This window comes from Lagopus leucura, unplaced genomic scaffold (assembly GCF_019238085.1).
Source record: "Lagopus leucura isolate 7727_CA_CO unplaced genomic scaffold, USGS_WTPT01 Super-Scaffold_100159, whole genome shotgun sequence".
Taxonomy (NCBI): domain Eukaryota; kingdom Metazoa; phylum Chordata; class Aves; order Galliformes; family Phasianidae; genus Lagopus; species Lagopus leucura.
The window spans coordinates 13,863,388-13,886,887 of record NW_024962335.1 but is presented as its reverse complement, the minus strand read 5'-3'; the positions used below and the strand labels follow the sequence as shown (position 1 = coordinate 13,886,887).

At 49.1% G+C, this 23,500-nt stretch overlaps 1 protein-coding gene across 14 annotated transcripts in view; it reads right to left on the bottom strand.

Moving 5' to 3' along the window:
• The window catches only part of RBFOX2 (RNA binding fox-1 homolog 2), a 157,918-nt gene that overhangs the window by 70,597 nt on the left and 63,821 nt on the right, over window positions 1-23,500 (bottom strand). The window contains exon 1 of one of the 14 annotated variants that reach the window (XM_042889489.1): window positions 9,207-9,661. The exons of 11 other annotated variants lie outside the window; for them this stretch is intronic. In XM_042889489.1, the coding sequence (XP_042745423.1) occupies window positions 9,207-9,251 (45 nt within the window). In that variant the 5' untranslated portion in view covers window positions 9,252-9,661. Of the gene's footprint in view, window positions 1-1,036; window positions 2,831-4,891; window positions 4,968-9,206; window positions 9,662-23,500 lie in introns of those variants that run through there. 2 more of the 14 variants (XM_042889491.1, XM_042889490.1) reach the window with 2 other exon arrangements.

Sequence of the window (23,500 nt, the reverse complement as noted above, 5' to 3'; positions counted from 1 at the left end):
CACACTACTTTTACACGGCTTTCATTTGATCATTAATTGCTCTCGCTTCTGGGAACCCTACAAAAGCAGCCTATCCACTGCAAAAACCATCCCACATGGCACAGCATCACAAAGCACTCCGTAGCAGCAAACTAAAATGCATTTGGGAGGAACGTTAACATCCTTCTACTCAGATTCCAGGAAGAAGAGGATCTGACTACATCCCTTCAAGTATTATTCAAGACCACACTGAGGCAAAATAACCACTTCCTCGCGAGTATTTAGAGGAATGCCCTTTAGTGAATCCTGTGACTTTGCAGCTAGGAGGGAAATAGGTCAGGCATTCTACCTGAAGCAGTTAGTAAGCCCAGAACCAGAAAATAAAGAAAAACAAACAATAAAAAAAATCACCTCTCCTCCCAACCCTCTTTGCACTGGTAATGGAGGGAATATTATAGTAAAATGATGGTCAATACTAATTAAATGCACCGGAGCCATCATAAATGAACAACTTGCAGTGAAAGGCATTAGTGATATTAAGGGCTCCAACCGAGGATATTTTGGGTAGCTCGCTACAACCTTCTGCACTAATCTAGATACTTCACAAATTATCAGTTCCTAAGATAGCAGTAAAACAGCATTTCAAATTACACAGCTCTTCATCCGAGTAGGAAGGCATGCACTGAGGCAAACCCATGCCCCGTCCTGTTCCCATGCTCCCAGGTATGTGGGATCAGCTTCCCAACCACTTGCAGAAGATACGCGCTGCGGAGCAGTGAGGTTTTTCCTAAGACGAGGACTGAAGGAAATGGCACTGCCGTATCGGGTTCCCTTTGCACTGCCATCCCTCCTAGGCAATGCTACATGCAACTTCTGCCATCCCGAGGCTGCCCTGTGAGTTTGCTTTTACTCCGGCACATCTGAAAGCGCTCAGGAAAGGTGACAAAGGGAAAAAGCCCTTAAGAATAAGCCTTTCTTCACCAGCAGTTAAATTCCTACTTATCCCAACAGTTACAGACACAATCCATAGGCCCACATCAAACAAACAAGTCCTTACATCAGGGCAAGCGAGCTGCAGGTCCATCCTTCAATCTCCGGGGGAGATTCTCCTGGAAAAGGGCCTGGCCAGGACTCCTCTCACACAAACCTCTGCTGCTGACATGGTGCCCGCAGCGCTAAACCGAGGTCCTACGACAAACAGCAGAAGGGAGGCAAGAACTAGGGGGTACACAGAGGCAGAAAGTCAGGTAACGCATAAACAAGCACCGCGTTCAGAACGGCAATGAAAGAAAAAGAGCATGAGGCCGTGGGATACAAGAAGAGCAATCCCCTTCAGACAGCTCATGCAAGGGGGACACCAAACCAAGGAGCAAATAGCGAATAAGCTGAGGGAGAGGGGGCTGCCATCCTCCAAGCAAGGAAAAGGGCTGGGGAATAGCGATAGCTCCCAAGAGAATCCCTCAATGTGTGGAAAAAGCTCTTTCTTCACCACCACCCCCCTTTTTTTGAGGGAAGGGTGGGGAAAGGGGGAAGGAGGAGATGCTGGAGCATCCAGCTTGCCAGAGGGAAGGAGATCCCAAAGAAGCGATACGGGGACAGGAGGAGAGGCTGTCCTGGCACTCGGGCTCCCCTGCAGACAGTTCAAACAAAGGAGGATGATCTCCTACAACAGGATGCTTCGCACATTTGTGAGGTGGCTGTCATGATGGGCATCGTCTCTGGTCCCCAAATCCACCCCCACTGCCTGAGCCCAGAGTGAGCACAGACCGCTGTCATGGGAGGTAGGGAGACAGGGGAAAAGAACAAGGCAGAGTAAAGAAAAGGAGATAGAGAGGCCTTTAATGAGTCAGCTGCTGCTCTGATTTAAATAAGATCTCCATTTATGGAGCTCTGTCTTTTTTCTTTTTTTTTTTTTTTTTTTTTTTTTCTTTTTTTTTTAAATCATTGGCTGAACGAGCAACTTTGGGCCGTGCAAGGTTGTCTCTAGCTGCACATGGGGTCTGGGAGGGAAAGGGTTATGGAAGGGGGAAGGGATGAAAACCTCTGGAAAAAATGAGACTGCTCGCTGGTTCGTTTTAACAAGGACATAAATTAGTCTCAAAGCCACAAACGCCATCACCTCCCTGAGCCCTGGGCAGAGCACAGCGAGCGAAACACGTGCCAAGATAAACGGCTCTGGCTGGAGCCGCTGAGGGGTGCTGGGGGACAGGAGGGGGCACGCCGGCAGCAAAGGCACCTCGGATGGTGCCGCAAAATGGAGCCCGGTGATCCCACAACCTCACAAAAGGGGACCTTCAGATGTTTCTGCCTACACCCACATCAAAAGGCAGCCACTCGAGGCGCGAGAATGAGGGAAACCGGGGTGCTGCAGGCTGGAAATAGCAGCTTTCCCTGCTCTGGCTTTAATTACGGCGAGTAGCCCTTCCTCCTCCTCCTCCTCTTCCCAGCTTGGAAGAAGGCCCGCGCGCAGGCAGCAGCCCAGGTGAAAGCTCCATCGCGGCAGCAGGGAGGGGAGCAGACAATGGCGGGGTGATTCATTACAAAGGCACACGGCCCTGCGCTCAGTGCTGCCACATGGGCTGTGGGACTCCCGACAGAGGCAGAGCTCCCCTCCCGCCCCCTGAGATGCTCAACACCTTCCCCCTCTCCCAGCTCTGATGGGAAACAGATTCGGAGGAAAACGCCAGCACGGCACTGGGCTGTCCAAGAAAGGGAGGGCTTTGTGCTCCGCGCAAGCCAGCAGCCTCGCCATGCACCACAAGGAGAAAAAGCCCTTAAACGTGGAATTCCCATCCACCCAAGAGTTTCTCTTTCATCTGCAATTAGCACATGTTGTACTGGGCTCCGTTTAACACTCATTTTCACCGATTTAGGATTAAGCCGGGGGGGGGGGGGGGAGGGGGGGTGAATCAGAGCAGGGTGCTTTCTGTTAATGAATCTGAGCTCTTGCTCTCAATTAGCTATTTAGGTTTCCTCTTCTTCCCTTCCAGCACCTCCCATCTATCACTATTTCCATTCTCCTCACCAGCTGCAATCTACCTTGTCTCACCATCCCCTCGTGCCTATACAAGAGCTCATCTCCCAGATTTCCAAAGGAAACAGGCAAGCTGCTCCCTAAAAAGCAACAGACAAGGCAGACAGCGGCGTCTGGAGATGGAACCAAGCAGAGCAAGGCACTGCTACAGCAATGCCGAATTCATTCAGCAGCTCCAGGTACCAGCAGCGTGGACTTTTCATAAGCTAAATGGAGCCCCAAGGAAGCAAGTTCACAAGCTGTGAATGAGGCCACGCCACTGCAGCATGCTGTGGACGGGGACATCGCCCTCAAGATGCCACCGTCCCCCATGCAGCCCAGCACTGCGGTGCTCACCTAAGCGAGCATCATCATCATCCCCAGAGCCCCAGCCAGGGGAAGCCCAAGCTCTGCTCCTTACTTTTGGGGTTTTCTCACACGTGCATCTTCCTCAACATCAGTGCATCACTATGCAGTGCAAACCCTGCAATCCTAGCCTGGGTACTGCATGCTCTTAAGACAGCTATAATGCAAGGTCAAGCAATGCGAACAATGTGCGGTCCACAAGGATATCTAAGATCCGTTACAGTAGGAAAAGACCACTAAGGTCATCTAGCCCAACCGCATCCCAAAGCTCTAGGTGAATTTCCATTTGCCCTCCCGTTTCACCAAGTGCTCCAGCAGCACCCCATCCTTCCCAGCACCTCTTTCTCCAAATCAGGCAGCTCTGAGGTGCCTGCTCCCAGGCACACACTGACCGCACACGCTCAGCGCCATCCCGCACCGCATAACGGTGGTGGCAGGGAGCACCCTGCATATAAAGCTGTGCATAGCAACTCCAGAATGTGCCCATGGGCATCCCCCTCCATCCAGCCTGGCACAGCCCGAGCATGTAGCCACACACAAACGGACCCCGCCTGCGAAGAGACAGCTCTTCTCCATCACTCACGGAACTAAACATAGGTTCAGAGTGCCTCCGGAGATTTCTGCAGAGCTCTTCAGCCTCAAAACAGAAAGCCTCGGTCCAGATATAAAGGAATCAGTAATGGATGGGACGAAACAGCAGGAGCAGAGGTGGGGCTTGGGAGATACCTTACTACATAGGACAGAGACCCATTTTTCAGCCCCTGACAATGGAAGTGGGATGGGAGATGAAAGGGTCAGAGAGGGTGTCCCTCCCTGCAGCAGATTGCTCGGCCCCGTGCAGCGGGACATGCAGAGCTCGGTCAGGGCTGGCAAAGAGGGACACAGCCAGGGGCAACGAGTGCAGCCAGGGCTACAGTGTGCATCTGGGTAGGAAAATGCAAAGCTCCGCAGGAAAGAAAGAAGAAAAAGCCCGAACTGAAGAAAAGTTCCTTGTGAGAGCTCTTCCCTCCACCTCCCCTTAGGAATATCCCCCCAAGGTTCCCAGCTCCGCAAGGCACTGCGGGGCATTATATAATGCCCAACTCCAAAGGATTCCAGCTCTGCGATGCCGCTCTCCTCCTCCCTTTGCCCCCCTCCCTCCGGTGGCGACTTGCAGATGCCATGCCAAAAATAACAAGTTTTTTTTGTTGTTTTTTTTTTTTTTTTTTAAAAAAGAAAAAACAAAAAACAAAAAACTACCCAAATCCCAAACCATGTAGCAGCCTTACAAGGCGAGCAGCGGGCGATGCACACCCCTCGACCGCCGGGCAGCTCTCGGTTCCGGGGGTGGCCGCTCACCTTTGTGCTCCCGGGTCCGGCGGCCGCAGCCCCGCTCTCCCTAGAGGGCAGTGCGGGACCCCCGCGCCAGGTGAGCGGCGGAGCGCCGGGGCTCTCTCGCACCCACCCCCCACCCCCCCGGGCTCCGGCAGAGCCCCGCGCTGCCCTCTCGCCTCCGAGACAAAGCCGGGCACGGCAGCCGCCCGCCAGCCTTACCTGAGTTACCATTTTCTTTTTCTCCATAAACCAAAATGGGGGAAACCCGACAACAGAAGAGGAAAAAGGGAAGGGAGAAGGGGAAAAAGGGGGGGGGAGGGGGAAAGGGGGAAAGAAGAGGGTTGGAAAAGAAAAAAAAAAAAAAAAATTGGGAAAAAAAAAAAAAAGCAGCAGCCCCGAGGAGGCAGGCAGGCAGGCGGGCGGGCGGCGGGTGCCTGCGCTGCACTGCCTTGCCGGCGCGGTGCCCCCCGAGCCCTTTTTCCTCCCTTTCTTCTCTCGTGTTCCTCCCTTTCTTCCCCCTTCCTCCCGCCGCCCCCCCCCGGCTCATCCAGATGGCTGCGGGAAGCACCGCCCCCGAATGCCGAAGGTAATTAATGCGAGCCAGGCCCGCCCCCGCCCCGCCCGCCTCGCCCCGCCCGGCCCGGCTCCGAAAGGGGTTCCGCGGCTCCGGGAGCTCCGGCCGCCCCCTGCCCGGCGGAGCGGCGCTACCCCGGGCCGGACGCCGCGGGGCGGAGGGGCGCGTCCCAGCGCGGGGTGCCGAGCTGTCAGCCCCGTACAAAGGGGAGCGGAGGGGGTGCGCGGCCCGGGTGCTGAACCGGAAGCAGTAGCAGCGCCGGGAGCTGCGTTTCGTTCGTGATAAAAACCGGAGGGCGCCGGGCTCCTTCCCAGCTTGCTCATTTCCCCATTTCCGCACCTTCCCATTTATCTTCAGTGAGCATCTGGCCCTTACTACCTCCGCACCTGAGCTGCCCGCGGCTGGCAGCATTCCTTCCCTATAGAGTCCAGGAAGGGCCCACTGCTGGTGCCTCACAGAGCAGCCGGACCCCAGACACCCAGATTTCCCCAACGTGCTACATAGAGGCCAAGCACCGGGCACGGTTCCTCAGCCAGAGCAGAGTGCTGAGCTGAGCTGCCCTTCTTCTTAACCCCAGGCCCTCAAGGGGCTCCCCAGGCTTTTCCAGCAGAAAAGACAGCTCGGTAAAACCTTTCATCCGTTTGCTCTCCTTTGCATTTGTATCCCCTGTTATAACTTACATTTAGATATGTACGCCTAGTGGTGATTCTTCACAGCCTTGTGTTGCTGTGCTGCTCCATGCTGCTTCCCAATCTGATGGCTGCAAACACACCTCTGCCTCCCTCCCTTCCTCCTGTTCAGCCAAAGGGCAGCAGGAGCACACCTCGCAGCCCAGCTCCCTCCTTTGCTGTGAAAAGCCAGAGCAAGCTGCTGCCTCACTGCTCTGCTGAGATGCAGAGAGCCCCAGCAGGCAGCCCGCTGTGTGGTCCTCTGGGAGGCAGCCAGGCCCCACACGGCCCCATGGGGCTGTGACTCAGAGTCCATGTTCTCCTGAGTTATTTCATCCTCTCCACTAACTCACTTTTGAAGACGCTACAGGTTTGCAGGCCATATTGCACAACCGGGGAAAGTCTTGGATTTTTTTTTCTCCCTCTATTACAAACCTGAGATTCCACAGCGCAATTCTGGGTCAAATCACGGTGACCTCCTTATCCCTTCACCATGGCAAAGCTCTGAGTTTTAGCTACGTGCATCTCGTCTTCAGCCCTCTGTAAATCAATCAAACTTAATTCAACTTTCGCATTCACCTGGTTTCCACTGTGCCACAGGGTGGAAATTTCTTGTCACAGATGGAAGGATATAGCACAGACCTTTCGAATCATCAGAATCATTAAGGTTGGAAAAGACCTCTAAGATCACCTGGTCCAACAGCCAGCCCATCCCCACCATGCCCACTGACCACGTCCCTCAGTGCCACATCCACACGGCTCTGGAACACCTCCAGGGATGATGACTGCATCACCTCCCTGGGCAGCCTGTGCCACTGCAGCACCACTCCTTCTGAGAAGTAATCTTTCCCAATATCCAACCTGCCATAGAGGTGTGCTACATTCATCCCATCTCTTCTCAGTGAAACAGCATCACTTTCTAATCCATTCTGGCCTCCACCTTAGGAACCCTCAGAAATATCTGCCACAGAAGAGCCCTTTGCAGAAAGGAGAGAATGGGTAAGCGCCTAATCAAACACTGTGCCCTGCCCTGCGTTGTCTCCTGCCCCCCTGCTGGTACAACTGCTCTGAGGCTGTGCCAGAGGACTGGGGATTCCCATCGGTCTGAAGCATCTCCTCTCTCTTGCTTGAAGTTTATCTACCTTTGCTCCTGTTTGGCAAAAGAAAACACCCAATTTCTAATGGACAAGTTCAGGCAACAAGAATCACAGGTCTGCAGGAGATCTGACTGCCCCCAACCCATCTGAACTGAATATCTAATACAGAGTTTCAAGAGCTTCCAGAATACCACTGAGAACAAGATGACATTTGTTAACACTTGAGGTCTTTGTTGTCTTGGGATCACCCTGGAGCCAACAAAGCAACATCCAATAATAAGGCAGATAAAATTAATTGGTTGATCTGTGCCAGTCATCTTCCCCCCTGAGGACTGGGGTACAAGCACTGTCTGATGGTCAAGCACAATAAGCTTGGTGGGCTCTCACTCAGCTGCCCCTTTATGCCTTCTATAAAAGGGAAACAAGGACCCCAACTGCAGAACAGACTGCTGAAAGCAATAAGAATGCACAAACAGAGCTAAGCACTGGAAGCCCAAGGAACATACTGCTTGGAGCCATGAGATTATCCCTTCCTACTTGCTGCATTTATTCAAAAAACATATATTCAGAACAGATCTAGATGCCAATACTTGTGGTTCTCAAGGGGGTTTGCGCATCACAGGCACACACACACTGAAACTTCATTCCTGCACTGTGAAGTGGCATTACAGCATCACAGAATCATTAAGGTTCTGGGATCACCTGGTCCAACAGCCAGCCCATCCCCACCATGCCCACTGACCACGTCCCTCAGTGCCACATCCACATGGCTCTGGAACACCTCCAGGGATGGTGACTCCACCACCTCCATAGGCAGCCTGTGCCACTGCAGCACGGCTCTTCTCCTCCTGAGAAGACATTTTCCCTAATATCCAACCTGTGCTCACCTAAGATGTATCTGATGACACAGTTCCTATCATTCACACCCTATCAGGAAATGAGTTGGATGAGACCGTTCAAGCAGTAGGCGATAGAGCAAGGCTGCTGAGATCACGCTGGAGAGGGCACAACTAGGGAACTAACCTTCAGCTGGCCCAAGTGGTTTACATGTACACTTCCAAAGTGACAGAAATGGAGAGAGAAGAGAAAGCCACAACCACTCTGCTTTCAGTAAGTTTCAGGACTTTTTCTTTTGCTATGCCTCTAATTCCCCTGTGCCGCTAGGGTGGAAAGAAAGCACAGCCTTCAATTTTAACATCCCATTACCTGCATTTCTGTGCTGGCTCAAGTTTAGATGGAGCAAACCTGCCAGCTGGATCAAGGCCAGAGGGAGAATAAAAAAGGTTCAAGTGCAAAGAACCAATTTATCAGGGACAAATCTTAACAACCAAAAGACACACTTCTGGTGGTGGAGCCTATTCATGTACGTAACAAAACCCGCGGTACAAGGTAACCTAACAAAATACTCTTTAGCAGCTATCTGAACTATCTCAGGGTAGATAATCTTCACCTCGTAGTCTACCTTTCACATTTTCTGGATGGATTTGAGGCCTCTGAGGATGAGGAATGCTGACACTGAATAGCCGAGGGCTGCACAGAGAACATCATCCTTCACTTGGCTCCAAAAGCATTCGAGCCTGACCCACGGCCTCTGGCTCCTCCAAGACTTCACAGGACGGGCCAGGAACGCACACGTGTGCTCCAAATATAGCCCCCTCCCCAGCAAGGCTCGAGCAAAGCGCTGCACCCATTCCTCCCGCCCTACAGATCTTTGCTGGGTCTTCAAGAATGGGAAGGTGACAAACAAGACTTTGCTCAAGGTTTTGTTGGTGGTTTCAGGGGAGGGAGGAGGAAAGCGGGCGAGCAGCCGCTCCCGGTGGCTTGCCAGCCCCGTAGGGACAGACTGCAGTCACACTCACAAGTCACATGCCCTGGACAAAGCAGCAAGGCACTTGACAACACAGCAGTTGGCAGAGCGTGACATTGCTGTCAAATCACACCCCCCCATCAAAAAAAAAAAAAAAAAAGTATTTTAAAAGCCAAAAATGCAAAACAAAGCACACAGGTCTCAAACACTGCAGTCCGGAAGTGCCAAACAGGAGCACTCGCATGCAAGGAGGCTCAAGGCAGAGCCTCTGGGGAGCCGAGGCCTGGCACGCGCTGAGCAGCGCCCTACCCAACCTGCGCACAGGCTGCGGCGTGCCCCAGGAGCAAGCACCGCGCTGCCGTACAGATGCCGCTCTCCTTCCGCTTACCTGGACGACTGGGTATTGATAATCCATACAATACACACCATACATAGCCAAAGATCCTCCAGGTGAAGGCCAAGAGGACGCGGGACTGGAGGCTTCAGACGCGAGCCTCCGTCTCTCAGCCTGGTGGGAAGGACTCTGGCAGCCCTGCGCAGTGCTTGGCTCAGGCCTCTGGGGCCACTCAGGTTGACACTGGCTCAGCTGAAAATAAAAAGGCGCTGCCTGGCTCGGCTCGGCTCAGCCCCTCTCTTCTGGGATCCAGCGAGGCAGCGCTCAACCATACGCAGCGGAGGCTCCTAAAATTAGAAATCCCGTACGGAGAATGGCCCTGGAAGCCTCGACCGCGCGGCGTCCTGCAGTGCCCGGGCAGCAAGTGGCGCGGCTGCCGGGGAGCAGGGAAGGCAGGATCCTCGCTGCAGCCACCGGGGATGGAAGGAAGCAGACAGCATTTCGGATCTGAAGAGAGCATATGTTCTGGGCTCTAGGTGCGTCAGAGGGAACGCTCCCAATCCAGGACAGCGAAAAACATATGGGACCGCTCCTCCCCCAACCCCAAACTCTCCTTGCCGCCCCAGGCAGGGACAGGTGCTAGGATTAGCGTCGCAGAACCCTTTGGTGCTGCGGAGGGGGGCAGAGCAGAGCGGCCACCTCGGTGCCTCGCGCCAAGGGATCTCTTTCGGGCTGGGTATCGGCTGACGCCTCGCCATTGCTCCGCACCGGGGCCGGGCAGCTGCCAGGGGGGAGCCAGGCGAGGGGACCCCAGGGCCAGCGGGTCACCCGCTGTCAGCTGTCCCGCTCCCCCCGAGGGTTTCAGCACTGCCCTGGGGCCATGGGGCAAAGCCAGTTGTTGTGCCCGTTTTTGGAAGCGTCCCCCTCCCCGGCACCTTTTCCAAAGACACGGGCGCGTTCCCGGGGAGGGATAACTGACGGGGACAGATGTTGGATTGCTCTGACAAAAACGGCCAGCAGGTTCACCCGGCCCGGCCCCTTGTGCCGGACGCATTACGGAAACCCGAGAGCCCACCAGTGATTCTTAGAAGACACCACACGGGCGGGGGATGAGCGCCCACGGCAAAGAGCGTGAGTTGCTGCCCATGGCTGCGCTGAGTCTACCAAATGGTCGGCAGCCAAAACCTACGCATAATTCCAGCTGTCCTCTGAGCAGGTGAAGCACCCTCCCTCTGAGGCTTCCAAACTGAGAATGCTACAGTGATCAAAACGAAGGAAAGCTCTGCAAATCCCCTCTACTCTTTCCAGTGCACACCGTGTGGTGGTTTGTAGTCTGGGTTTTTTTTTTCGTTTGATTGTTTTCTTTAACCACTTCTGATCTTTAGCTCCTACGTAGTGCAACTGGGTACTACCTACCTGCTCTTTCCATGGCTCTCAAAGCCATTTCTGCACGACAGCATTCAGAGATTATCAGCTTTAGAGCCAAGAAAGCTGGGTTTCCTTCTCTCATTCTCTCTGCCCCCTTACTGCATTCTTGTGGTTACTTCACTTTACTTCAGACACCAAAACAAAAAAAAAAAGAACTGAAAGTCTGAGCTCCCTTCAGAGTTAATTTCTAGTTTTTTTCTTTCTTTTTTTCTTTTTCTCCCAAGAAGTTATATTACCTAGTGCAGTTTGCACGCATGGCACCTCACAATGTGGGGACAGGTGCCCAAATCGCAGCCTCTGACCTCTCCACCAGCAGGGCAGTTCCTGGCGTGTCCTCTGCCCCCAACACTCTTTTTGCTGGGGCCCTTTGAAGAAGGACAGCTAGGAGACACATGAGCAGCAATTACAGTTGCCACCCACTCTCATCAGCTTTCCTAGGGCCACTTCAGGCCAAATTTGGGAGTATAAAGCTTGCCATTTGCTACTTCTTAAACACCACCAACAAAACACTTCTATAGTTGTTTCTGTCTGAAGATTTGCACAGACAACAGAGAAATTAATTGTCCGTAAGTGGGAAAGCAGCTATGCTGCTAAACCTCCTTGCTGCAGAAGGATGATGCCCAAACGGATGTCCATCTTCTGCCTTTGCCCAGTTGACGTGACCCTTGCCTCAGACCAACTATCTGGAGCTCACCTCCAGCAGATTATCACAGAATTGCTTGAGCTGGAAGTTACCTTTAAAGACCATCTAGTTCACCTCCCCTGCAATGAACAGGGACACCCACAGCTAGATCAGGATGCTCAGAGCCCCTCCAGCTTGACCTTGGGATGATTGACCTCTCCAGGGATGAGGCATCCACCACTTCTCTGGGTGACCTGATCCAGTGCCTCGCTGCCCTTACTGTAAGAATCCTTTTTCTTATATCCAGACAGAATCTCCTCTTCTTTAGTTGTAAACTCTCTCCCCTTGTTCTATCCCAAGAGACCCTGCTGAAGAGTCTGTCCCCTATCTTTATCAAAGCCCCCCTTTAATTACTTAGATTGCTTGGCTTCCCTTCATTGCCATCCCTGCAAGCCCCACCGCAGGGCACAGACTGGATCTGGTTTCCTCTCAGCAGCCAGTGCTTTTCTTTCTTCCCCCTTCCTGTAACCACATGTTCAATAGGTGTCTGCCCCTCATTCTTTTGCACAGCTCATTGTTATGCATCCAGGCAATTTAGATCTCCAATAACATCTGTTTATGAAAAGGCATTAATTTACAAAAACCCAAAGTCTTTTTCCACATCTTGTTTTTGCTACTCCATATTACTGCCCGAGGTTTTAAAAGCAAATCCCTAACTAAGTTAAAAACCTTACATTTATTTCACAATCCAATTTTTGTTATTTTCAACCGGGCCTCCAGGGAATAAACCATTTCCAAATCCTAGTGCAGATATCTTGCTATCTATAAATAACTGTCAAACAGGCACAACAAAACAAGGGAAGGGGGGGAGCAGGGAGTATCACCCAGCCTCCTGGTTGCTTCAGCTACGGCAGATCCACACACAACTGCAATGCTTTCGAGTTCTTAATGCAGATTGAAGAACTTTGCCTTAACCAACATTAGGAGACCTGGGTGACAACGCAGCAACAAGGCATCACATCCCCCACGTCCCAGAGAAAACTGAATTACATAAACCAGCTTTAAACTTGTACCTGCCAGTATGGACACAGCAGGAATACCCACACTTTACTGCCCAGCAATGAACTACTGTCCATATAGCTGGTCTACCACTGCACGTTGACCTGCAACAACAGTATTAGTCAAATATAAGAAGGCTGCACTCCATAATTTTATTCAGAGATAAATGCCCAACTACATTACCATATAACTTGCTATGTACACGTATTTCCAGTAACACAAGTTAGGTAACCGTGGTAAAACCATAGCTTTGTTCCTGCAAATGCTTACGCAGACAAAAAATCCTAAAATCACAGCAGTATTCAAGCTGGAAGAGACCTTCTGACACAAAGAATCAGATCAGCTGTTACTATACATATATAGGTTATAACATAACCTAGTCTCTTCCTAAGGTTCAGCAGGCTACATCTTAGAATCAGGTTCTGCAGCTATGCTTGCTCCCCTGGGCAAGAGCCTGCTCTAGAACATCACCCGCCAGCAGCTGGGGGCTGTGTTCATCTTGGGCTTAAAGTTATTCCTGAACAATTTCTGCTTGTCCTTTGTTCCTATGCCAGTGCTGTCCTCCGGCTTAAACGTATTTTCTCCTTCCCTTACAATTAACCTCCCTGATGTATCCCCTCTAAACAAGCAGCTGTTCCAGTCTTTTCTCACAACAGGCTTTCTATTCCCCAGTCTCTAGAAGCCTTTTCTTCCACCTGAGCTAGCCTGCATTCATCTTTTCTCTTCTTTTTTGAATAAAAAAAGACATTAGCTAGAATAAGATGGTTAGCAGCTAATGTGTTTCACAGTTCCAGCACTAAACTGCACCTTCTTTTGCCTCCTTAGCGCCTTCCACTGCGGCACCACCATCATGCTGTAGATCTGCGCTACAACAGGACGTATCAACCCATTAAGGAAACAAATTGTTACTTTAAAGAGCTAGGTTGACCTGGCACAGCCATGTTCTGATGAAGTTGTGCTGTATTTTAACCCATTCTTCATTAGTGCCCTAGTCTTTAATTACTATTTTCATCTCAGATTTTGCATACAAGAGGCTGGACCAACAGGTCTGTACTTACTCAGGTCATCCCCCACAAAGAGAGCTGTGACGCTTCCTTTTCTCCAAGCAAATGATACCACTCCTGATTCGATAGCATTAGTAAAACTTGCATTGGATCTGCAGCTTGGTTCTCTCGCTTTCAGACTCAGGCAGCATTGCTACCCAAGCAGACCCGCTCCCCAGCCCACACACACCAGGGCCCACAACATGTCTCTAACATGGCTGCTCCTACCCTAATTCCACGCCTGCTACCCATCCTCTGTGCCCATAATCAACTCTTTCAACAACACAAAAACTTTTGCTTTTGTTCATATCTCCCTTACAGGTACGTATATATACATACATATATATATATATATATCCTAGATATATATACAAAAATCTTAGGTGTATCTATCTATTTATCTATCTTATCCTACAGATTTACCTTCCTTAACTATCTTGTCCTCAACACTGAGTGGCCCCACACCCTTCTTTCTCCTTCATTGTATTTTCACAATCTGTCACCCATTTTCTTGGAAACATTTGCAAGGTTTAATTCAGCTAGATTTTTGGCAGTTTACCCCTTTATCCCCACATTTCTTGACACTGAAGACAGAGCAGGCTCTGCCGATTCTTTATTGTCTCTTGTAAACTCTCTTTTCACACCCACCATCCTTTCTAAAATGATTATGGCTCCACTTAAGTTGAAGTTTTTACATACAAGCTTTTCCTTCCTTTACTTGTATCATCAGGAATATGCATCCAAAGTACTACTGACAAAAAGAAAAAACAGTAAAATCCCCCCCACCACACAGCTCTACATTCGAGTGTCTCACCTTTCAATCCAGCTCACTGACCTCATTAAAGATGTAACTTCATGTACTGAAGTTTGTACCACCATCACCCAGTCCCAAGCTGGGGACATGGAGGCTTCTGAACAGTTTGTTTTCCTGCAGCAGTCGCACTGGCTATGATACATCCACTGTCTCAACAACAGACGATGCTACGGTGAAGAAATCTTCCAACCCTATTATTATTAGCAGCATTTGTTCTCCAAGCCGTATCTGAGAAATTAAAGTTTCTCGTACTAATATTTATCTCTATAATGGTTCTGGGAATAATATCATTTCACAGATTCGAGTCTGTATCCGAATCCAATCCTAGGAGAGATTCCAGCAGACTCACAGGGCTCCCCCTGGGACCTCTTTTACCATTCTTCCCCACAGCAATTTTGACCAGGAATAGATCCTGTGTTATCAGTATTACTCTTTTTTCTTCTTTACAGTCTACTGCATACAATACAGCCTATCACCTTTTACATCTACCCTATCTGAACCACACATAATCTCAAATACATGTTAAAGTCACGATTACTATTCTTGCAGATTGATATTATCCCTATAATATCCAGTTTCATGTTCTGCACCAGTAGCTCTGGTTCCTCTACTGCTATTTCTAATGCCAGGAGCCTGAAAAAAAACCAAGCCTGGTATGTTTGCATATTTACCGATCTCACAGCTCCCTCTACTAACAGCATCACCCATCTAGTTAGTGCTGAATTTGATTATCCTTTCTGTAACATTGAATTTTATGATTTTCCATCTCCTACCAACCCATCACTTTGCCTAGAGACACTGTTTTACATGCCACTGTAGCAGCGTTTACCTGATTTTCCTCTTTCTGTGTGCCGAGCAAGGCACGGAGATTACACAAGTTTTTCCCAACGTTCTCAAAACCTAGGATTTTATTTCACATGCACAGCTCTCTTTGATGTCTGCAGACTGAGGAGAGTTTTTGGAAAACACAAGACCACAACCCTGGGCTTTGCTTTGCCTGCTCTCCTCGGGCTGCACAGAGCCAGCATGCTAAGCCACAATTCCAAGTACAGTCACAAGGACACAGACCAGCTATGATCTCCCCGCACTTGAAGTGCATCTGTGGCAGATATTTTCCATGGACATATTTTTCACAAATTGCTAAAAAAATCATAGTAGTGTGGGGTTACAGCCATACAGCATGGAGTCTGAGCTATTTCCATGCTGTACAGTTGTTACACCACACTGATCTTTACTAAGGAAATTATACCAAGTTTCATTTTATAAACTGAATTTATAAAATCTTCAGTATAATTCTCTGTTCTCCAGGCAAATTAATCTAAGCCTTATCTAGTTACTCCCTCTAAAGAGCTCTTACCTCCGCTGATTCTAACTCTCCATCGCTAGAAGCCTGGCTGATGCTCTTCCTCTCACCCACCAAAAATGGCATCTTTAACAATTAGCCAATCACTACATCTGCTAAACTGGGTCATCAGGGATCTGATGAGCAGCATACAATATGTCTCTGCTTTTTAAAGACTGATGTAAATGTAGGAAACATGCCAGCAAGCAAGGATGCATTTTCTGGCTGGGTATGTACTGATTTCCACAGCAGCTAAATAGATCAAGCAGCTCAGCCAGCTCGCACCGATGTTAACAAACAGCACACGGGTACCAGGACTGCATCTTTAAAACTGCAAGAGATTCTTCATTTTGCACCAAAGCAAGTCCCACAGCCTGGGCGCAACGTGGCCTTTGCTCATGCCTGGTGAGAAGTGCACTGCAAAGCCATCACTCCCAGACAGGGCTGCATTTTATGGCCTTCTGGTTTGGTTGGTTGTTTGGTGTGTGTAAGTGCAACTTTTTTTCCAAAAAGCTTGTTTGATCATTTTCTTCCAAATTTGATATAACCTAACTAGAACAAAGAGCTGGTGACGGATCAGCTATTCAGGAGAGTAAACAACTCAGCACCAAGCCACCGTGGGTTTTTGCCAGTGAAACACGTTAAGCATGCTAATGCTCAAGATCAGGGATGAGATGCATTAAGCAGAAATGGAACCAGCGGGTCTGGGGGATGAGGAGCAGCAGCAGCAGAAGCAAACAGGAGCATGTTGGATCAGTGTAATAAGGACATCACAGAGAAGCATTTCAATGTTCTGCTAAAATCATAGGAACCACTGCTCTCCCGAACCTGGACTGATTAGTTAGTGTTAGTGATTCTTTACATTCATTAGGATTAATGTTCCTAAACCACATTAGTACAAATGAAATTACCCCAAAAATACGCTTTGAATCCAAGGCAATTAAAATCCCTCTGGCAGAAGAGCTAAGAAGCCCAAAGCTAGAGAGAGTGGCCAATATCGAGTTACACGTAGCGGAGAAGATAGCCCCATCACAGCTCTGCTCCTGCCAAGGAAATCTCTCGGGCACACAATGGGACCTCAGTCATTACCTCCTCCTGCTTTCATGGACACAATTCAAGACTTTAAGAAGTTTAAAAGAGAAAAATACCAAAGACCTTATTTAATAAAATGGAAGCTCTCGAATAGTTCCTGTTCATTTCCTTTCCCCTCAGAGCGCTGGAGATTTCCCTTTTCAATCATCTTCTGCTGCACATTCTCCATTCGCAAAGCAATGTGCCCCTATCAAAGTGTTAACGCCCAACTTTCAGCTTCCTTCACAATACCAACTTTAATATCTATACCTAGTTCATAAGACAATTAAAACAACAACAAAAAAACCTTTTTCCTATGACCACAAACTACAGATATCTAAAAAAAAGCAAAAAGGATGGGAAAAGCAGTTAAGGGAAGAAACCAGAATCCAGAAGAATATCCCCAGCACTGATTGCAGAAGTAGCAATGCCTAACGTGAAACCATCTGCACACATCTGCACAGTCAATACAAGCAACCGATTTTCCCAAGGCGCTGCTCCACAGGCTTTTTATGTCCACATTAAATAGCAGCTGGAAGACTTGCTGTCAGCCCTGAGGAACAGCGATGGTCTCAGCCCAGGCCCAACATGGAGCCACAGACTTCCCAGCACAACTGTGTGGGCTGAGCCCTTGGGAATGCTGCTCCAACAGTGATAGAGCCATCAGACAGATTTTTGAGTTAATGGGAGCAAAGCTTCCAAGATGCATGAAATTATACCCTTGCCTACCTCTGTAAATCATCATCTGGACCACTCAGACACCTTCATTTCTAACATAAGATGGGAGTGAGGAGGGGAGAGCATAAATTCTACTCCTACAGCCAGTACAGCATTTTCCCTTAAGCTGCAGCATATGCATGCAGGTCAGGGAGCTCAGGAGACTTGGGCATCCTAAAAGGCAAAGACTCATACAATCATTAAGGTTGGAACAGATCTCTGATATCACCCGGTCCAACCGTCAGCCCATCCCCACCATGCCCACTGACCACGTCCCTCAGTGCCACATCCACACGGCTCTGGAACACCTCCAGGGATGGTGACCCCACCACCTCCCTGGGCAGCCTGTGCCACTGCAGCAAGGCTCTTTATTGGAAGAAATTTTACCTAACATCCAATCTAAAACTCCTAGACAGACTCAAGCGAAGGCTTAAGGGACAGTGAGAGATATTCCTTTATTAGTGATGGAGTTTGTTTGCCTCTACCACTCCCAAAGGAAGCTTTGTAGTCCTGAAACCGATCTAAAGAAGCTGAGCAGCTAGGCAAGATGCACACTCTGAACTCGGTCATAAGATACCTGCATCCTGTTACTGTCCTCTGCTCTTCCCTGCAACACCTACACTTTGCTATTAAATATTAATGGTTTGTCTAGACTGGAAAACTAGCGCAGTTTTAAAACACAGTTGCAAACACACAGCAAAAGAGGACAGGTCAGAACTGAAAATAATTATTTCCTAAGTACCACTTATTTTCAAAGCCTAAACACACTCTGCTTTAGGGAAGGGCATGGAAAATGGAGGCAGAGCCAGGACACCATGTGAGCATGCTAGAGCAGCACAGTGCAAGACCTCTGATTACTGGAAAACTGGCTTTTTCAGTTTTTAGAGCTTTCTTGCAGCCATCCAGTAGAACAGGAGCATTGGCAAGCCCCAAAAGCCTACAAAATAAAGCATGAAAAAGCTGGGATCTTCCTCAAGCAGAATCCAGGATCCCCGAATACCCAATCCATGCAGTTAAAGTTGTCAAGAAAGACAGTGAAGTTGCAAGAGAGTGAGGTCTCTTCATCATGAAGTTAGAGCAGTGTACGCAGGAGCATCCCGAACTTGGTGAAACCTCATACTAATACAGGGGTTGTATACACACAACCTCAGCTGCCAAACAAAGCCCCAGAGTCTATTCAGGCAAAATTGAGACTGCCCAAAGTCTGACTCTTAAATTATTACAGAGGAGAAATGTATGGTGGTGGGGAACCTCATCTGAACTTCGAAAAATCCACTGTCAGAAGACTGCGCTCCCAAAACTTACATTTTAGGCATCATGCTAGCTAACAAGCCAGCTCCCAGGAAGACAGCTTTAACAGGACAATAACTCACAAAAATGTATTAGTGATTAAGTTGCAAAATAAGGCTGACAGCAGTCTGGATATAGCAGCAGCACGCGTAAGACACAACTTCAACTTTCGTGTCTACCCTGGCCCGCTGCTTTACACACATTACAAAACAGGTTTTAATTATGCTGTCTTGAGAAAACACCAGCACATCTGAGTATGACACGCGACAAGCCCTAAAGGAGCTTCTAAAACCAGACAGGCTCCATCACTTTGGTTATTACCAGAGGCACAGTATGAAGGGGAAAAGAAAATACATACATCTTCCAGAAAAAGAAAAAAAAGAAATACCCACGTGTTGGGCCTCTTTTCAAGGAGAACTCCAAGTGCTTGGCATTGCTTCAGGAAGAAAATAAGTGTACTTCTGGGCTAAGCCATTTGGCAAAGAATGCGATCATAGCACAGCTTTCTTTAGGGATCACTTGTGTATGCAGTGATCTTGGTAATGCTAGATGCCCGTCAAAATGCTTTCTGCCTGTTACATGAGAAACAAAAAGGCTTCCAGATGCAGGATTTCAACATCAAAGAAGGGAAGAAGTTTTCTCTTGGTTGTTTAGACATTACATGACAGCCACGCTACCTTTCTTTATTCCTTGGGGTGGGAGGGGAGAAGGGGAAACAAAGACAAAGAATTCAGCCAAGAGCTTCGCTTCACTGTAGAGGCCTGTTACATCCACCAGTGAGCTCCAGATTCTCAGAGAACAGCTATGCCCACCTGAAGTACAGATTCGCCAAAATCCACTTGGATTTTCCCTTAGCAGGCAGCAGCAGTTCAATTAGACTATCCTTCAGGGGACAACTTTTGCCTAGACAGTTAACAAGGAGATCCAGAAGAGAAAGACTTAAGCCTGCGCATTTCTCCAGATCTACGTTAAGCCTACAAAAATTAAGGTTAATTCCTTAATTAAAGATCTATCTTCCTAGGAATAAATATTATTAAAAGTCACCAGATGGTAATATCCGAGATACTCTCACCAAGTATTTTTAATTGAATGAATCACAAACGAGGGCTGCACTACACTGGAGATTTCGCTGGCGGTGCAAAGAGGAGCGACAGTCGCTGCACTTCCTGGTGCTCGGCGGTGGCTCACCGGATAGACCCCTTCTGCTGTGGGTTGGAGCCAACGTGTTTCACCTTGCCTCAGCCTGGGGCGAAGGCAGCACGTGATCGTTTATCACAGAGCATTTCAGTACAAGGCAGTGGCTTGCTCGCATTGCCAAGCGCTCCAGCCCTAGCAGGGAAGGGTTGGATATGGGTTTTCCTCCCCCCTTCGCTTATCAAATTGCTCCCATGTGACAAACAAAAATAGCAATAGGTACTTGTGTCAAAATAAAGAGTGTCCACACATTAAATCACGCTGGTATTGACTGAGATTCACCTCTACCTTAGATCAGCACAGCTCCCCTACCACGCATACACAGCCAGAATTTGGGGGAAAGGATTCCCCAGGCAGTCGTTTGTTCTTTTTATGCAGGAGCAAAGGCATTCCCTACCTAAATTGGTTCCATCAGAATAGAAGAGCAGCTGCCCACACGCTGTAACCATGCAAGCAAAAGACAAAACATGTCAAAAATATTATTTAAGCTCAACTCTTAATTGAATGGAAGTACAAGAGAAATAAACAGGGAGCACAGGCCGCGTGAGATAGTGGTAGGAACTGAGGAGCTGGAGAACAGTGCAGGTAGGTCCTTCAGATGCTGAAACAGCATGTCACCAGTACATCTCAGAAAATGCTTTGGAAATGGTTCCAGCATGGCAGCATATTGAATGAGACACCTTCAGCATAATCTGCAAAGACAATTTTCATGAGAGAAGAATTACATCTGTCCATTAATTTCTGTCGGCCTCAATTTAAAATCTTGCATGGCTGCAAAGCTTCGAGTGAATCCTGCTTTTTCCTCATTCGCATTTAAAAATAAAAAAAAGAAAGAAAGAAATCCCAAACTCCTCAAACTTGCAGCCAGCTCAAAAGAGACTTGAGCAAAATACCAGAAGCGCTGCAGCAAAGAGTTTGGTGCATTTGCTGAGTGCATAGAAAGGCTCCAGAAATAGCACACAAAGCCAAGGTTTGGCAAGAACAACACAGTTTACCCTGAAAGAAGAAAGTCAGACTTGCTAAATGAATGGCGACAGCAGCAAACCATGCCTTAATGCAGGAGCGACCCCAGGGACGCCTCTCCTCAGGGCAGAAGTGCTGGTTACTGCTGTGGGTGTTACGGCCCCACTCTGGCGGTTTTACTCAAGGAGCAGAAAGCTGCGGTGGAGAAAGAAAAGGTAAACTGAGGCCATGCCAGCACTTTGGTATCAAGCAGCCTTCACGTCACCTTCTGCCTGAGACTGAGACAAAAATAGCAAGAGGCGGGAAGACCTAGATTTTGTGTTTATTTGCTTGGGAAACCTATTTATTTCTGAGAAAGCGGCAATGATCAAAGCCCAAAATTCTGGATTATTTTCATCACAAAGTCTCAAGACATGGGCTCAGTAGTCTTCTATTGGGAAGTAATGTAATGGCTAAAAATACTTTTCTAAGATCCACGAGGACAGAATGAAGCCTGAGGCCCCTGGACCTCCTAGCCAGCTTAGAACAGGCCAAAGCACCTTGAGGCTCTGCACAGCCACCGCTGAGGGCCTCCTCTGGTTGTAGCACCAACACCATCTCCTCAGCAGCTTTCTGCGACCTCTACAACTCACACACATTCATTTACCCCAATTTCAAAGAATTACAGAATAGTTAAGGTTGGAAAAGACCTCACAGATCACCTGGTCCAACTGCCAGCCCATCCCCACCATGCCCACTGACCACGTCCTCAGTGCCAGATCCACAGGGCTCTGGAGCACCTCCAGGACCATGACTGCACCACCTCCCTGTGCAGCCTGTGCCGCTGCAGTACCACTCTTTTTGGGAAGAAATGTTTCTTTACATCCAACCTCAACCCCCCTGGCACAACTTGAGGCCATAACCTCTCATCCTATTGCTGCCACTGTCTGCATCCACTCAACCACAAGAAGGATGCTGTAAAGGTGCTTTCCTGGCTCACATGAAAACTCTCCTCTCTGTTTTCTATCCCTATCAGGAGATCTTCACCAGGGACTTGGCTCATGTTCTCCACGCACCTCTCTGGTTACGCTGCGATGGAGCTGCTTGCACTCACAGTAATGGGTCTACCACTGCCAAAATTAACAGCATCCCACTGCTATCAGCTTGGGTAACGGCAGCACTCGAACCTCAGCCTCACGGGTCTCTTAGCTTGAATTTAAGAGAACCACTTATCTCAAGCTAGGGATTTGTGCGTGGGCCAGAGTCAAACTAGGGCAACACTTAAGCTGCATCTCAAACTCACACTGTAATGAAGCAAAAGCTGCAACTCCAAGCTCTTAAGGAGCACAGCAGGCACACCTCCTGCAGCGGCTCAGAATTAGACAGCTTCTGAAAAAGGTGTATGAATATTGAAGGTCTATGAATCTAATACAGCTTGGGTGTCTGTGACTAAACTGCTTTGCAAGTCAAGCCACAGCGTCCTCTTTTACAGGCATCATCTGGGCCTTAGCACCAGGGCAGATAGCGAAAGGACGAGGAGAATTGGCTTCAAATTAAAAGAGGGCAGATTTAGGTTAAATGTTAGGAAGAAATTCATTACTCAGCATGGTGAGGCACCAGCAGAGACTGCCCAAAGAGCTGCGGTGCCCCATCTCTGGAGGTGCTCAAGGCCAGGCTGGATGGGGCCCTGAGCAGCCTGAGCTGCTGGAGGGCAACCCCGCTCATGGCATGGGGTTGGATCTCGATGATCTTTAAGGTCCCTTCCAACGTAAGCCATTCTATGATTATGATTCTATGAATTTCAGAATGGCAGAGTGCCAAAGGGCAAAAGGCCTTAAAAATGACAGTGCCATCCAAGTGTCGCAGACCAGCGAAACGCGTGGCCACCATCGAGATGCGAAGAGAATGATGGCTACATAAAAAAACCACCATGCTCTCTGCACATTCTGTTCCTGACTTACCTCCTGTACAATTACGGGATAGCTCTAATAACAGCCCCTACAAATCCAGCTGTCACAGTTTGCTAGTTCAGTGATTGCCCACTGAGATCTCATTACCTCGGCCAGTCCGTATGGCCAACAGCTCGTGTGGGCATGGCCATTTCTCAGCCTGGCCCCGCCAGAGGCCTGCAGAGCGGAGGTGAGCGCAGTGCTGCAATGATCAGACAGATTTTGGGGCCGTGCAACAAGGTCACAAGAACAACAAGTACAACAAGGGACAAGAAGAAGGGAAACACCTGCTCCAGAGCTTGAGACGACAAAATACTTAAAAACCTAGAAAAATAATTAAACAGACTAATGAGCCATGGCTGGCCAAGGGGCACAGGTCAAGGAAAATACAAGTCCTCGGTGAGAGGAGAAACAAAGATGGGGAGCAGCTCTCGAAACAGAAGGGGACCAGGTTACAGCTCCATAGCGGGGCTGTGACAAGTGGGGAGAGAAAGGGACATGTCAAGAGAAGAAATTTACTCTAGAGCTTCGGGGCTGGAATAAGCATTAGAGGGTGAACAAAAAGGAATGGCTGTGGTGGATCAGAACAGAGAACGGGGTGGGACAGCAAAGCCAAAGGGGTTGTTTTATTATTGTTTTGCTTTGTTTTGTTTTGCTTGTTTGTTTTAAGAGGAAGCTAATAGCAAAACAGTGGCAGCTTCAGAGGCTTTGCTCTGCTCCTCCCAGCTCGTGGGGAACCTCCCACCCCGCTGGGAGAAGGAAGGGCTGCTGGGGATCCTGCAGCCCTCCCACCCTCACCCATGGCCAGGGGCGAGGGGGTTCCCGTATCAGCGCCTCGGCAGCACGGAGCTCCTTGCACCAGTGCCGGCCGCCTGCC